The sequence below is a fragment of the Strix aluco genome, chromosome Z (assembly GCF_031877795.1).
Source record: "Strix aluco isolate bStrAlu1 chromosome Z, bStrAlu1.hap1, whole genome shotgun sequence".
Classification (NCBI taxonomy): Eukaryota; Metazoa; Chordata; class Aves; order Strigiformes; family Strigidae; genus Strix; species Strix aluco.
In genome coordinates this window covers 14,886,361-14,899,502 of record NC_133971.1, presented here as the reverse complement: position 1 = coordinate 14,899,502, position 13,142 = coordinate 14,886,361, and the positions used below count along the sequence as shown (strand labels likewise).

Below are 13,142 nucleotides of genomic sequence, written 5' to 3'. Positions count from 1 at the left end.
TAGTATTATTCATATACATCACTTCTGACAGCAAATTCACTATTGTAGTTTTCCAAGATTTACCTGTAGATAAAATGACAACCTGGGAGCAGTGGGGAGTTTCATCATTACCAACAATATATTACTTTTTTCAACAGAGAAAACAATTAAAGATTTTGCTGACAAGGACACATTTTTCTCTGTGGGCACTGATGCCTCAAGACATGGAAACATCATAATGTTTTCCACAGTTACTCATTTCTACAGAGATGAAAGAGGAATAATCCATCATCTGCTTGATTTTTCTGAAGAAAGTAATGAAATTTAAGTAGGAATATTTGAAAATATAATAAGTTTACTAAAATCGATGCTTTGAGCTTCAGCCATGCATTATTACTTGCAACTGATAATGCTAATACTAACTTCAGGGGTCATCTCTTCCTTTGCAATCTAATTAACAAATACTTTTCCCAGCTATCTGGCCAGCTTACAAAACACATGCAATAGTGAACACAGTACAGGTATGTCATCCTTTAATCCTGAGGATTTAAAACCAACAATTTCCTCACTCTCCAGTGGATTTTTGGAATTACAGGATATATTTCATTCTACAAAGTTCTGACGACATAAAAACTTTGTAGCATGCCTCCACAAAGCATGCTTTTTCATAACTTGCAGATAAATGGATCTTAGTAGTTTTCTTAGATTTTTTAGAAAGATGAAGATGGGGATGAGAGACCCTTCTGTAAAAACGCTTTTTTTCCCTTCCCCAGAGTGACAGTAGTTTAGTTGGTGACTTGTTTCTTTTTCAAAGTATAAGCTCATATACAACACATTCAGTGAAAGTGAATTCCCAGAAAAAAAATGAATGAAATAGACTTGAGTCCTAAATGTAAATCTGCTCTGAAAACAAATCAAGACAAATGTAAGAAGACAGAAAAGGCCTGCCTTCAGTTCACCATACATTAAAAAAACCCGAATTCACACTTTGATTTCAGGAACATAACCTGATTCAACTGCTCTGTCTGAAAAGAGACTGTCTTTTTAATAAAGTGTAATTATTAACCAAGGATTTAATTTGATAAAGGCTAGATGTGAATTATTTGTATTAGGAATCATGCACAGAAAGGGAGCTGAGAGTACATGCTGGATTTCAGACATCCTGTTCTAGGAAATGCTCTGATAGTCTAATGACAAGACTGACAACATATACCGTTTCAAAAATAACATGGAACTTATGATAGCTGAAATGGATATTGGAGGCGCAAAAATGTACATCTGAGAAAAAAATACATATTCCCTGAAATAAAATGCTTGTATTTTTCCTTTGGTATCCCCTAGTGCCATGCAAAGAAGGTGGTCAGCCCCTGCAATGGTTTCTTAAGGATTTTTAAAATATAACTCTGGATTTCTTTTTATTAGAAACTAATTCCACTGCGAGAAAGGCAACTGACCTTACACAGATAATTACAGCCTGCTCTGAAACACAAACTCTTTTAAGGCAAGACTGTAATTTCAAAAATAAAAAACAGTCACTATATTCCCATATGTCTTCTAAAAACCCAACTATCACAGAACAATTAGCCTTTCCAGATCTTACTGTTTCATAGAAAACTCCCCAGAACATCTCTCTTGAACATCTCGTCAACATTTAACATTATGACCTCACTTGGGCAAGAGCTGTCCCTTCTTTTTGCCTCTTCAGGAGTTTCTAGTGCAATAAGAGTTTGCTTGCAATTCCAGATGAAAGGACTGCATATGTAAATATATAGACTTGTCCATTTTTTATGCACTCAGAATTGGTCCATCTGCACACACATTTCTTTTAAATAAATGCATAGACAAATACTAATAAAAGGATAATCCCATTGTTTTGATTAAATTGCCAAGCTGCCTATATCTACCCTGCAAAATGCATATCTATTTTCATTATAAACAAATGGTATCAACCTGCTATCTAGCCACAAGCTAATTACAATATCTTAAGAAGGAAGTCATACTTGGATAACTTTTTTCTTTAACCAATCAAACCAAATTTAAATATAACACAAGTTTGGATTGTTCAGTGCAGGTAGGAGGGACACAGTCTTAAAGGGAGGATGAAAAGAGATAGGCCTCACAGAAAAAAGGTGCATCGCCAATAAATTTTTGGATCAAAACTTCATAAATTTCTTGTTACCACACTTCCTGTCGCCTTCTTTCGCTTTTCCACTTTTTGATAATGCCCTTCCTCAGCCACATAAAACCGATTATTCATGATAGTCCCATAGTAGTGCTACTAAGACTTTTCAGCAAGTATGAAGCCCACAATATGGTCTCTGATTCAGCAAGCAACTTTATCACACCTGCATGTTCAAAATTTACTTTTGATTATTCAATTTTTAATGCAACTGGTGGAAATGTGGAGGTGACTGCTAAAAGGTCTGCAAAGATTTTCTATAGATAATCTGAGCAGACGGCTTATATAGCATTCCGTATTTCTTGTGGACTTTAATAACTGCTTTTATAGATTGTTGTTTTCTTTAAGTAGCACAGAAATAGCCCAGTAAAATGACCATGGTTTTACTTCTGTGTGCTCACGCAATTTTTTAATATCCACTTTAAAATTTCTTTTAACACTAGTGAAATCAGGGTCCATTATTTGCGAGGTGGTTTTGATGACTACATAAGATGTCTTCATACTTATTTCATTCACTGAATAAAAGAACCAGAACAGAATAGGCTAATTTTATCAGAAATCCTGGTAAAATAACAAGCTAGAATTCAAGTGTTTACCTCTCTGTTCTTTCAGGAATACCCAAGAGCTTGACCACTTCCCTTCATCTCTTTTTACCTTACATTTCTTTTCCTGCAAATGAATGATCGTTAAGGACTGCAGCTCTTATTATTATGCACTGGTGTTATTACTCTGTGCTATTGCCCAGTGTCATAGGATGATTTATTTTAGCATTAGCATGCACAAAAAAAAAAATCTTCATTTTTAACATGACAAAGACAGAACTTTGGGTTACTTTCCATAATTCATATCACCATTCAATCCTTTCTTTTTTGTGGTATCAGTATTAATGTTGGTACTAATGCTATTCTATTTGTCTAAAGTAGCTCACTTCAGGGTTTTTCTTTCTGTTAATGAACTATTCTAAACTCATGAATCCCTTTTGACTTCAAAAAGCTATGTCCGTTTAAGGGAAATTCTTGTTGTTAAATTGCTTCTGAGCAGATTAGAGGAGAGAAGGCTGAGAGCTCCAAGACAAGCTCTTGACTGGGCATCACATCTTTCCAGGATTATTATCTCTTTGTATTTGAGAGGGAAAAATCCATACACTCATTTAGCAAACTCCTGAAAAATATAATGTCTGACAAAATATCAAAGTACAGTATTTATTTCTGGCTTAAGCTCACAATATATCAGAAGAGAGCACAAAACTTTAATTTATGGAGAACTTTGCATTCAGCCACACTGAATCTGTATTCTGTTTTGTCTCAGCTCTAGGCATTATTAATGCAGAGAACAAATAGAAGAAGGAAGATAAAGGCCTCAGAGAAAGCAAATAAATGTAGGTTAATACGAAAAACTGAACTGATAGATGAGTAAATCTTATATTTAATCAGAAATGGCCAATAATAAATGAAATTAATTTTTTAAAATGCAATCAAAATCAAAGAAAGGGACATTTTAGCTTTGTTTCTGTGTTTTAAAATACAGAATGTAAGCAATGTGATACACAAAAAACTATTTCAGTCAAATTTGAAAACAATTACTGAATAAAGAATGTTGGGTTTAAAATAATTAAAAACAACTTAAAAAGCAAAGTTTACAACAAATACCACACAAGATGAAAGACCCAGTTTACCACAGTGAATGAAAAAATATAGAAGATAAAAGAATGAGATACAATGTAAAATCAAAGGATGTTTATAAATAAAAAATGACAAAGTTCAAACTGTGGAAAAAGGTACCATAAGAAGTCAACTAGTAACACAGTTTTAGCAATAATGGGTTTTTCTTAATATAAAGAAACTATTTAGGTAAATAAGGCTATTTGTAAGACTATTTATATAAAGATGAAACCAAAGATGGAAAAAATAATACCAAGTTTACTAATCAATATGCATTACTTCCCCCCCCACACCACACTTGACAGAGGATATGAGTTTGCTGTAGCCTGCAGACAGATGAGTCAGGCACCAAAACCTGTATATAAACCTAAAGCACGTAAGGAGTGAATACCACAATTACATTATATATAAACCACATAATATATTATTAAATTGTACTAAACATAGCAGCTGACGTCAGCCGTACCATTCTTGATTTTGGAGGCTGGTCTATTTTATACAAAGCTATGATCTTGTAAGTGAGCGTATCCCTCCAATGCATATGTATCTACACACATTCTTCTCCAGTGGGCAAGATGCTGTGACAGCCAACTATTCCAAATAAAACAACAACTATATTACAGCTGAACATGCAAATTAATTTCCAAGTTTTTCTTTCTCCTTGAAATCAACTTTTCTACAAGTATTTCTAAAAATCCAGTCTACTCAAGTTTTCTCACCAAAGTTTCTTTTGGATCAAACCCCACTTTTCTTCTGGACTAGCAACAGATGTGAGCTGCAGCGCAGCAAATTTCAGTTAGATAAGATATTAGGAAAAATAATTTGACAAGAGTGGTCAAACACTGGAACAGGCTGCCCAGAGAGGCTGTGGGATCTCCATTTTTTGATACTTGATGGACAGCCCTGAGTAACCTGATCCTGAGTTGTACCTAACTTTAAAGCTGGCCCTGCTTTCAGTGGAGAACTGGACCAGATAACCTCCAAAGTTCCCTTCCACGCTAAATTATTCTATGAACTAAGGATGGAGCTCATTTTATTTGACTAAAAGTATGTCTATAGAACTATCTAGTTGATCACCCTATGGAGAAAGACAAGCACTTACTGAAGCATATTCAACATGACACCTTAGTCCATTTTCTTAAGACTGGGACACTTTCTCTTCATGCTTTTGTCTCTCCAAGAATAAGAAAAAAAGATGATCATCTTAGTCTTGATACATAACTTCTACACAATCTCAGGCGAGACAGATTCCAGTCTGAGAAATATTTTTTGGATCAACTGCAGCTACATGTTTATACTGAGCATAACGGATAAATTGAACAGAAAGATAACACAACATGGTGACTTAACACTGCTTGCTACCACATATACCATAACCAACAGTCTCCAGATCTGCCATTTCAGCAACACATTTTCAATGTGTGTAAGAGAGAAGCACCTGACTTGCAGTTTGTTTCTGAAATGGGGCTATCTCAATTTGAAAGATTAGTCCCCAGCATGCAGGCTAGAAGTGCTCTTGTCTCACACTGTATGGATAACAGATTGAGATTGATTTTTTTTTTTTTACATGATCTGCATGCTTTTGCCTAGAGAGTTCGATTTACTGGGTTAGCCAAATCTGTATTTTTCTAAAAGCAATTCCAACAGGGCGGTACTCTTGATAAACTATCCAGTTGTAATTTACAGGCAAGCCCACAGAGACATAGGCACAGAGTGTTCCTATATTCTACATGAGATGTCAACAAGACCCACGGTCACAGATTACAGAAACATTTAATAAAGGCATGTAAACAGTGATCAAAAGAGTATAGTGTAGATGATCCCATGTTATAAGATTTTGCGTTCCCTCAGAAATACAAAATACTTGCAGGGAATTTGCTGGGCAAAGGTTATGAAAAATTCATTAACGAATGTAGCTACAAAGACTTGGTTACTACTTCTGTTAACTGTAGTATGACATAAAAACAAAGTGACACGCTAAAAATTCCTGTATTCATTAACTGTATTTTCCAATAATAAATTTTAAATAAGATTTGACTAAGAGTGAGAATAACATCAAGAAAAAGGGATCTTTGCCTGTCTTGTCTGGTTGGGTCTCCTCACAGCAAATGCAGCTGCTGTTCTTGTGTGTTACTTTTCTTTCTTAGGTAAGGACTGTATTGTCTCACCTTTGCAACAAAAGCTGTTAATGCATTTTATTAGGAAGAATGCTACCTCAATATGTCCACATTTTATCGATGAGTTCTTCACTATAAAGCTTATCTGGTGGTCAGATCCACCTGAATGTCTCCCACTATAGTAATTTTAATACAAGGTTGTAATTTAAGTGATCTTATCAACAAAGATTATTATCATCTATTCACAAACCTAAGGCACAGTTTAGAACTCCCACCCTTCCAAAGGAGAAACTTAAATGAGATGACAGACAAAGTGAAAGTCTCTCTCTCTACAAACACACACGACAAGCTTTCCTGACTGGAAAATTTCTGAAACAAAACAGTTTTATCAGTAACTGCCAATTTCTTGAACAGAAAGCACTTTGCAAAAAGCACCAATTTTAATTACACTTCATGCATTTCGTCCAGCCAGCTGTGGCACACAGAGTTACAGTCCATCGGAAATTGTTGTTCTTCCCTATCAAATCATTTGGCGGGGACTTCAGGATCCTTGTCTGGAAGTCAGTCTATGTATAGGACAGCCTCAACAACCTGCCATTTCCCCAAGTTTCTCAGGCTCAAGGGAGTTCTTGCTACTCTTCCACACCCCCAGGTTAGATGTAGCCTGCTGAATTTCTGCCCTCCATACATGTGCTAATTTTGCCTTTGCTTTGCACAAAAATGTGTCCTAAGTTATGATGACAAATTCATATGGAAAAAGGTGAATAGATTATACAATACATAAAGAGGTACATGTGAAAAGAGGAGAGAAATTAAAATGCTGTATATTTGTTTTCATAACGCAGCCTTCAACCTTGTATGCTTTATTCCTCCTTCAAACACTGTCATTCCCTCCCCCACTGTGCACTAATTTCTGGTTTGCCAAATGACCTCTGCAAAACTTACAGTGAAGGAAACAGGACCCAGACCCTCCTGTGTGAAAGTGGGAGCAGATCTCTAATTGCATATAATGATCTTGAATCTATGTTCAGTTTTCTTCAGGTGCAAGCATGAGAGCAAGCTGTTCATCTTTGTTATATGTGGAAACTACAACAGGGTTTCTTTAAGTTACAGATTTGATGTTAAATTTCTGTGGGCTTAAATGCGAGAGGCATGAAGTGTAATGCTATGGAGAAGGTCCTGAAACAGATGTGATGTCATCACATGAAGAATGAAAGCTGGCAAACATGTCGTAAGGTTAGATGACTCTTCCTGCAACAATTTCCCTTGCAGAAAAAGAACTGCTACAAAGGAAAGAATTTCCCAACAGAGGAACCCTGTGCGCTTTAAATTAATCATTCTGTCTCAAAGATTAATCTAAAGCCCCAACAATAAACTTATTTGTTTTACTTGAAAACAGGAGAATACTGCCATCAGTAAGGATCCTGGCCATTTGCCTTGACTTACCCGCTTATGAAGACGTTCTGCTTCCTCCTGATACGCAGCAAGTTGTTGTTTCCATTGTTTTACGTTGGCAGTGGACTCCAGCAGGGCTGCTGTGAGCTTAGCGTTATTACCCTTGAGCGTGGCCAGTTCTGCCTCCCAATGCTTGCTGATTGTCGAACTGCACAGACAGAGTGAGAATGGTCAGAGCCCCCAAATACATTATTTTTTTCTAATGTCTTATAATTTTTTTTCAGAATATCCAAGAAAAATAGAATTACGCAAAAATCATATGACTGAATGTCCAAATGAGAATCCAAATGCTCAAATCATCAAAGCTATAAATTCAGGAAATATAGGTATATCGTTATTGGAAAACTCTACACTCCCAGTTCAACAGGGTATGTTTTTTTTGATAAAATGTTAAGGATGATGAATCCACATCAGCTTCCCAAAAGCAACAGCGTGTAATTCTAGAATATGTATATGATTAGTCACTATTTTAGTACGTATGGAGTGAAAGTGCTTTTTTAGTTGACTACTTTATGAAATATATTGTAGAAAAAGATTTGTCACCAACTTGATTAAAAAGAGCTAAGGTAGTGCTTTGGAACTACAGCTTAGTTGTCTTAGTGCAAGCCTTCTATCCCTGAAATATATTAAATACCATATTTAATTTGTATTTGCAAACTCAAAAGATCTTGAATTTCAACACCATAACGCTATTAATATGCCCTTCCTCAGTAATATCAGCAAAGAGACTAAAGATCAAGCAGCATGGACATATTAGTGCTTTATTGCAAAGAGGAAGCCAATGTTGGGGTTTACTGAAGTAGCCTATGGACAAACAATCCTTGCCCACAATTTAGTTATTCTCTGAGCAAACATAGAGCTTTAATTTTTACAGGTAATTAGTTTGCCATCATCCACAGACCCTATCTTTGCACTGAGTATGCAAAGGAAAAATGTCTCAGACATAAACTAAAGCCTAAGGAGCATGCAAATAGCTCATTAACATTTACTTGTATAATGCTAACAGCATGTGAGGTGCACACCTACATGGAAAATATACAGAACATACAGACATACAACAATACATACAGAAAATAATTAATTTTCTCTAATTAGCTTACTATTAAAGGCATCGCTGAAGACCAAAGATCTGTAACTGGCCAAAGTGATTCTGTATACAGGTTTGTGATGAATGATGATAAATTATTATAATCTAATTATTTATTGCAATAAATATATTTTAATATGCTTAATTTATTATTTTGCATGTTAAATTTATAGGTTTATTTGAACTTTGTACTACAAACAATGAAATATTCTGCCACCATTTTGTCCACCAAATTTCTTTTTTCCACTTCCTGCTTATGCATAGACCAACCCACCAAAACATATTTCAAAAACATTACGACTCCTATAAATGCCCCTTAGGTGTTCAAAATCAACCAGCCACCAAGGAACATTCATTACCAATTCAGATCACATCTACTGTTTCACTAAAACATGATGTCTGGTTCTTCCATGCTCCAGTGTTTCCTTCCAAATACACTGCTTCATCCCCTCAAACAGGAATACAAGTTCCTTTAGAAGAGGAATATGGGTTCTTTCAAATTGCCCTAGCATTTCATGATCTATTCAACTAATTAGAAGTTCACCACTGGAAACTTTAAATCTTAAATGACTAAACTAAAATAATGATAATCCGACTTCATCAGGGTACACTGACTCACATATTAAAGAAGATGAAAACAAATTCCTGTACAATGTCTACTCTTCTGTTTCTCTAATCAGATTTACTTTTCACTTCTGGTAGCACAGCTGATCAACAAATTCTGTAAAAAAATGGTAAAATATCTAGTTCATTATCATATTCATAACTCCTCCTTGATGTTCTGATCTGGCAAACAAATATCCATTCTAGCCATTTCATGCAAGTGAGTAGTTCCATTTAGTAGCCCTGCTATGGCAGGAATAGTAGCAAACTGTGTGTGTGTGACACCTACACATGTTTACAAAATGTGCCCTCCTACTCATCTTTCCCCACAGAAGAAATGTACACACAAGATTTCATATTGATGTAATACAGCAGATTAAAAGCTTTGTATTTGGGACGGTTACAGGATGAGAACTGTTTGATCACTTAATATCTAATTTAATATGCAAATAGGGAAGTGAATGGGGGTTTTTTCAATGTAATAATGTGTATACCCACAGCGATACAAGGTAGACTTATCTAAGCCATGAAGATCCCAGAACACAGACTCTCAGATAGTGCTGAGTAATAACGCGACAGGGATTCGTGTGTGTTTCACCTTCACCTTTGTCCTTACCACCCTGCCAAAAAAATAGTCAGGACCTCCTAAGTTATTGCTTGTATACTGGAATGTCAGCATTAAAAATGAAGCATGTATTTTTCTATTACTGCTATGGTTACCCTGGTTCAAAAGTTAAAAGGTTTCTGTGGAGCTGGTTATTTTTAAATTGGTTGTTTTCAATAGGAATGCAACAGTATAATTTCTCAATCGTACTTTTTATCCCTAAGAGATCTATATAGTAGGCATGAACATGTCTATTGTAATGCAGATGTTATTTGTTTGTAGCATATACTGTTTTTTCTACAAGTAATTTCACCTATATCTTCTACATACTGTACTACGGCTCTATAAAATGGAAACATATTACTTAAATTAGTCTAGTTTTGTATTGGATAATACACGACTTCCCAACTATTTAGACTTATCCTGTTTCTTCTTACAAATCTCCACATTCTCTGACATAAACACAACCACGAGATGGACATCACACCAGGAAACACAGAACCAAAGATACGAATTTTTTATTTCATAAAGTTGTAATTTGATTAAAATAGCCCATAATCAATCCTGGCAGTGCTGACTTACTTTTCTCAAACACTTTCTTCACAAACTAAAAAAAAAAAAGGTAATTAAAATTATGCTTTGTGGATGACTTTGATTAAAACGGGATTTATTTGGATTTAGCTTAATTATTTTAGGACCAGATAAAAGCGTACCTACAGCAGGCTGTTCTTAAGCTAGACTAAGAGTATCTGCATCTGTAGGTCCACATTGGTTCAAATTTATCAACACTTTCCGAGGAAAAGCTGAGAAATACACAGTTCAGACACACTGAGAATTCTCCCCTGGAAGAGAAGATACTGGGGCTAACACCCAGGAGAGAGGACACACAGATGCAGAAGCTGAAGGACATGTGTGGAAAATTCAAAGGGCTCCCAACAACTGCTAGAGCCCACGGCCAGAATTTTGATGGTGGAACAGATGCACTACAGTCCCTCTGGATAGGTATGTGAGGGCTGCACATACTCTTTCTCTCTAAAACCGTTTACTTAATTCATCTCTGAAAGACTTTTTGCTAAAAGGAATTGATTTTGCCCTCGATGCATTATATTCTGTCATAGAAAATACACACAGAGCTCTGTCAGGTTATCTTAACAACTGTAAATATCTAACCAAACCCAAATCATTTCTCATGTGTTCTGAGAGTATTTGCTCTAGGAAGCAAATGAAATATGAACACTTACTCAGTGATCAAAGTGATCCAAACTGCAATGCAACTTCTACCAGAACACCTTTCAGTTTTGCACTGCGGTGCAAAGAGCAAAGCTATATGTATACACTAGGGACAGAGGCATACACATTTGCAGTCCTGTGGTGCAGGAATTCAGCCCGCATACATGTTTTGTTCTGTTCTGAAAGCCATCCATCACTTTGCTGGCAGTGTCACAATTTTAAGTTATTTCTTCAGATCTGTCAGAATTAACATCACTGACTGCCTGGCACACTCAAAGTTTCAAGACAGTCCTTCAACAAAAGAGACGTCCTTAACACTCCTGCTTGTTGTCTGTATCTCAGTGTGAAAAGCTCCACCAATCTTTTAAAAATACTCTATCAGAGAATAAAGACTAGTCATTTCCCTTCTGAAAATCTGCAAATAAGAGAACAACCTGTTTTGTACACATCACTACATTAGAGCCAAATATTAGAGGGAGAATGGGCCTTTAATGGGTAATAGCAAAATACGAGCTTTATTGGCTCAACTAATAATGCTATATAAAATAAAGCTTTCCTAACAAAGGTTTAGGTCTGACTGCACAGAAAGTTATCTTTACAGTGACAACTGTTCATGGGATTGTACGCACTTGTTAACAAGAAAAGGTCAAAACTCTCCCAAATCTCTGATCGTTGGTGATGGCCATGGTATCTGGTACGTGTGTAACATCAGACATGTCCACAGTCAGAACACTGCATGGTGCTCTACTGTCAAGGCAAAGGATTCAAAGTTAGATATTTAACATCTACAGCATCCCTTAATTTGATCACTACCACAAAATACTCTTGGAACAACTGCTGGCTGGTGTCATACAACCTAACTGTGACACCCCTGATAATTAAAGTAGGAGTCAATGATCTTCAATACTTTTAGGCATTCTGACCAATTAACATTGGGCTGATCTCTTTTCTCATTGGGGATTAGTTACAACCCCAGTAAGTCACTGAGGAATAGCTTTGCTATCTGTCCATCTGTGACCTGAATAGAGTGCCAGAGGCTATAAATGTATGATTATCTTTCTCTGCAAAGTAGGTCACTTAAGGAAAATTAATCCAAAAAGCTCCAGTCACCACATTAAGCCAGATGGAAAAGGCTTGTGAAGGCAGGGAGCAAGTAGCACACATCAATGAGTTGCATTCAGAATTAAGTTATTTTGAGATATCTTCATGAAACAAAGAAACAACATCAAGAGATGTTTTCTGCTTTTTGACTCAGTATTGCTTATTCATTGTTTGCCAAGTTGTATGCTGTACAAAACATGGTTTATGTTTTATTTCAGATTTACAGAAATATGTGCAGAATTCCGCTTTATTAATATTTTATGGGTTTTAATATTGGATTCATTGCATAAAATGAATTAATTTAAAAATTGGAATTCTTACTATAGCGTAGTCATGGTTTCAAAGAACTGCAGTTACTCAAGAGCACGTAAATTCTTTTCTTCAGGTGTCACTATGATCTGCAATGCAGGTGTGTATGGTGAGCAGTACTGTCTGCGGATAGCAGAAATGAGGAAGAATTCAGCTGAGTAGAGAATGGAGTACTTTCACTACAAAATCTGGCATCTGGTATAGTAACTATATCCATAAGACTTGACAAATATGAACAGAGCAGAGTCTCTGTAGCTACTGCCCAGATTATAAATAGTGGCATGCGTTGGAAGCAACCCATGTGGAGTGAGCATCACCAATCAGCGGGAGAGGTATGTCAACCAGCTAGTAACTCCATTAGCTGTGCTGGCAGCAATGGGTGACCCCTTCTGACAGCCTCGCTGGTGAGCCTTACGGATCAGCTCTTCATGCTTAAGGAAGCAAAGGAGGACTGTGAATGATCTGGTTCTGTTACAGTAGTATCTGAGAGCTCTAGTGAACTCAAGTAGATGTAGTTTCTTCTCTCTGGAAGTGTAAGGCAAATGTTTGGACTTATGTAAAACTCCTTGGTGCATTTAGGAAGGAATCCTGCACAAGGTCCTTATTAAATCCTCCATATGAAATAAGCTTCAGACAATGCTGAGATCTCAGGCTGGAAGGGTGAGGCTTCTGCAATGGGCTACGCTTGCTACTACCTCCACTGGAATGATGTGACTGTTCGATTAGATAGAGATGTTGACTCTGCTGGCACAGAGGATGAGTATAGCACCCCTCAGAGTATTCCTAAAAGCTCACAAAAATCGTCCTCCCACTCACG

General features: G+C 36.4%; 1 protein-coding gene across 1 annotated transcript in view; it reads right to left on the bottom strand.

Moving 5' to 3' along the window:
• Positions 1-13,142, bottom strand: part of HOMER1 (homer scaffold protein 1) — a 95,801-nt gene that overhangs the window by 15,966 nt on the left and 66,693 nt on the right. The window contains exon 6 of the mRNA XM_074813238.1: positions 7,383-7,539. Within this exon, the coding sequence (XP_074669339.1) occupies positions 7,383-7,539 (157 nt within the window). The remainder of the gene's footprint in view (positions 1-7,382; positions 7,540-13,142) is intronic.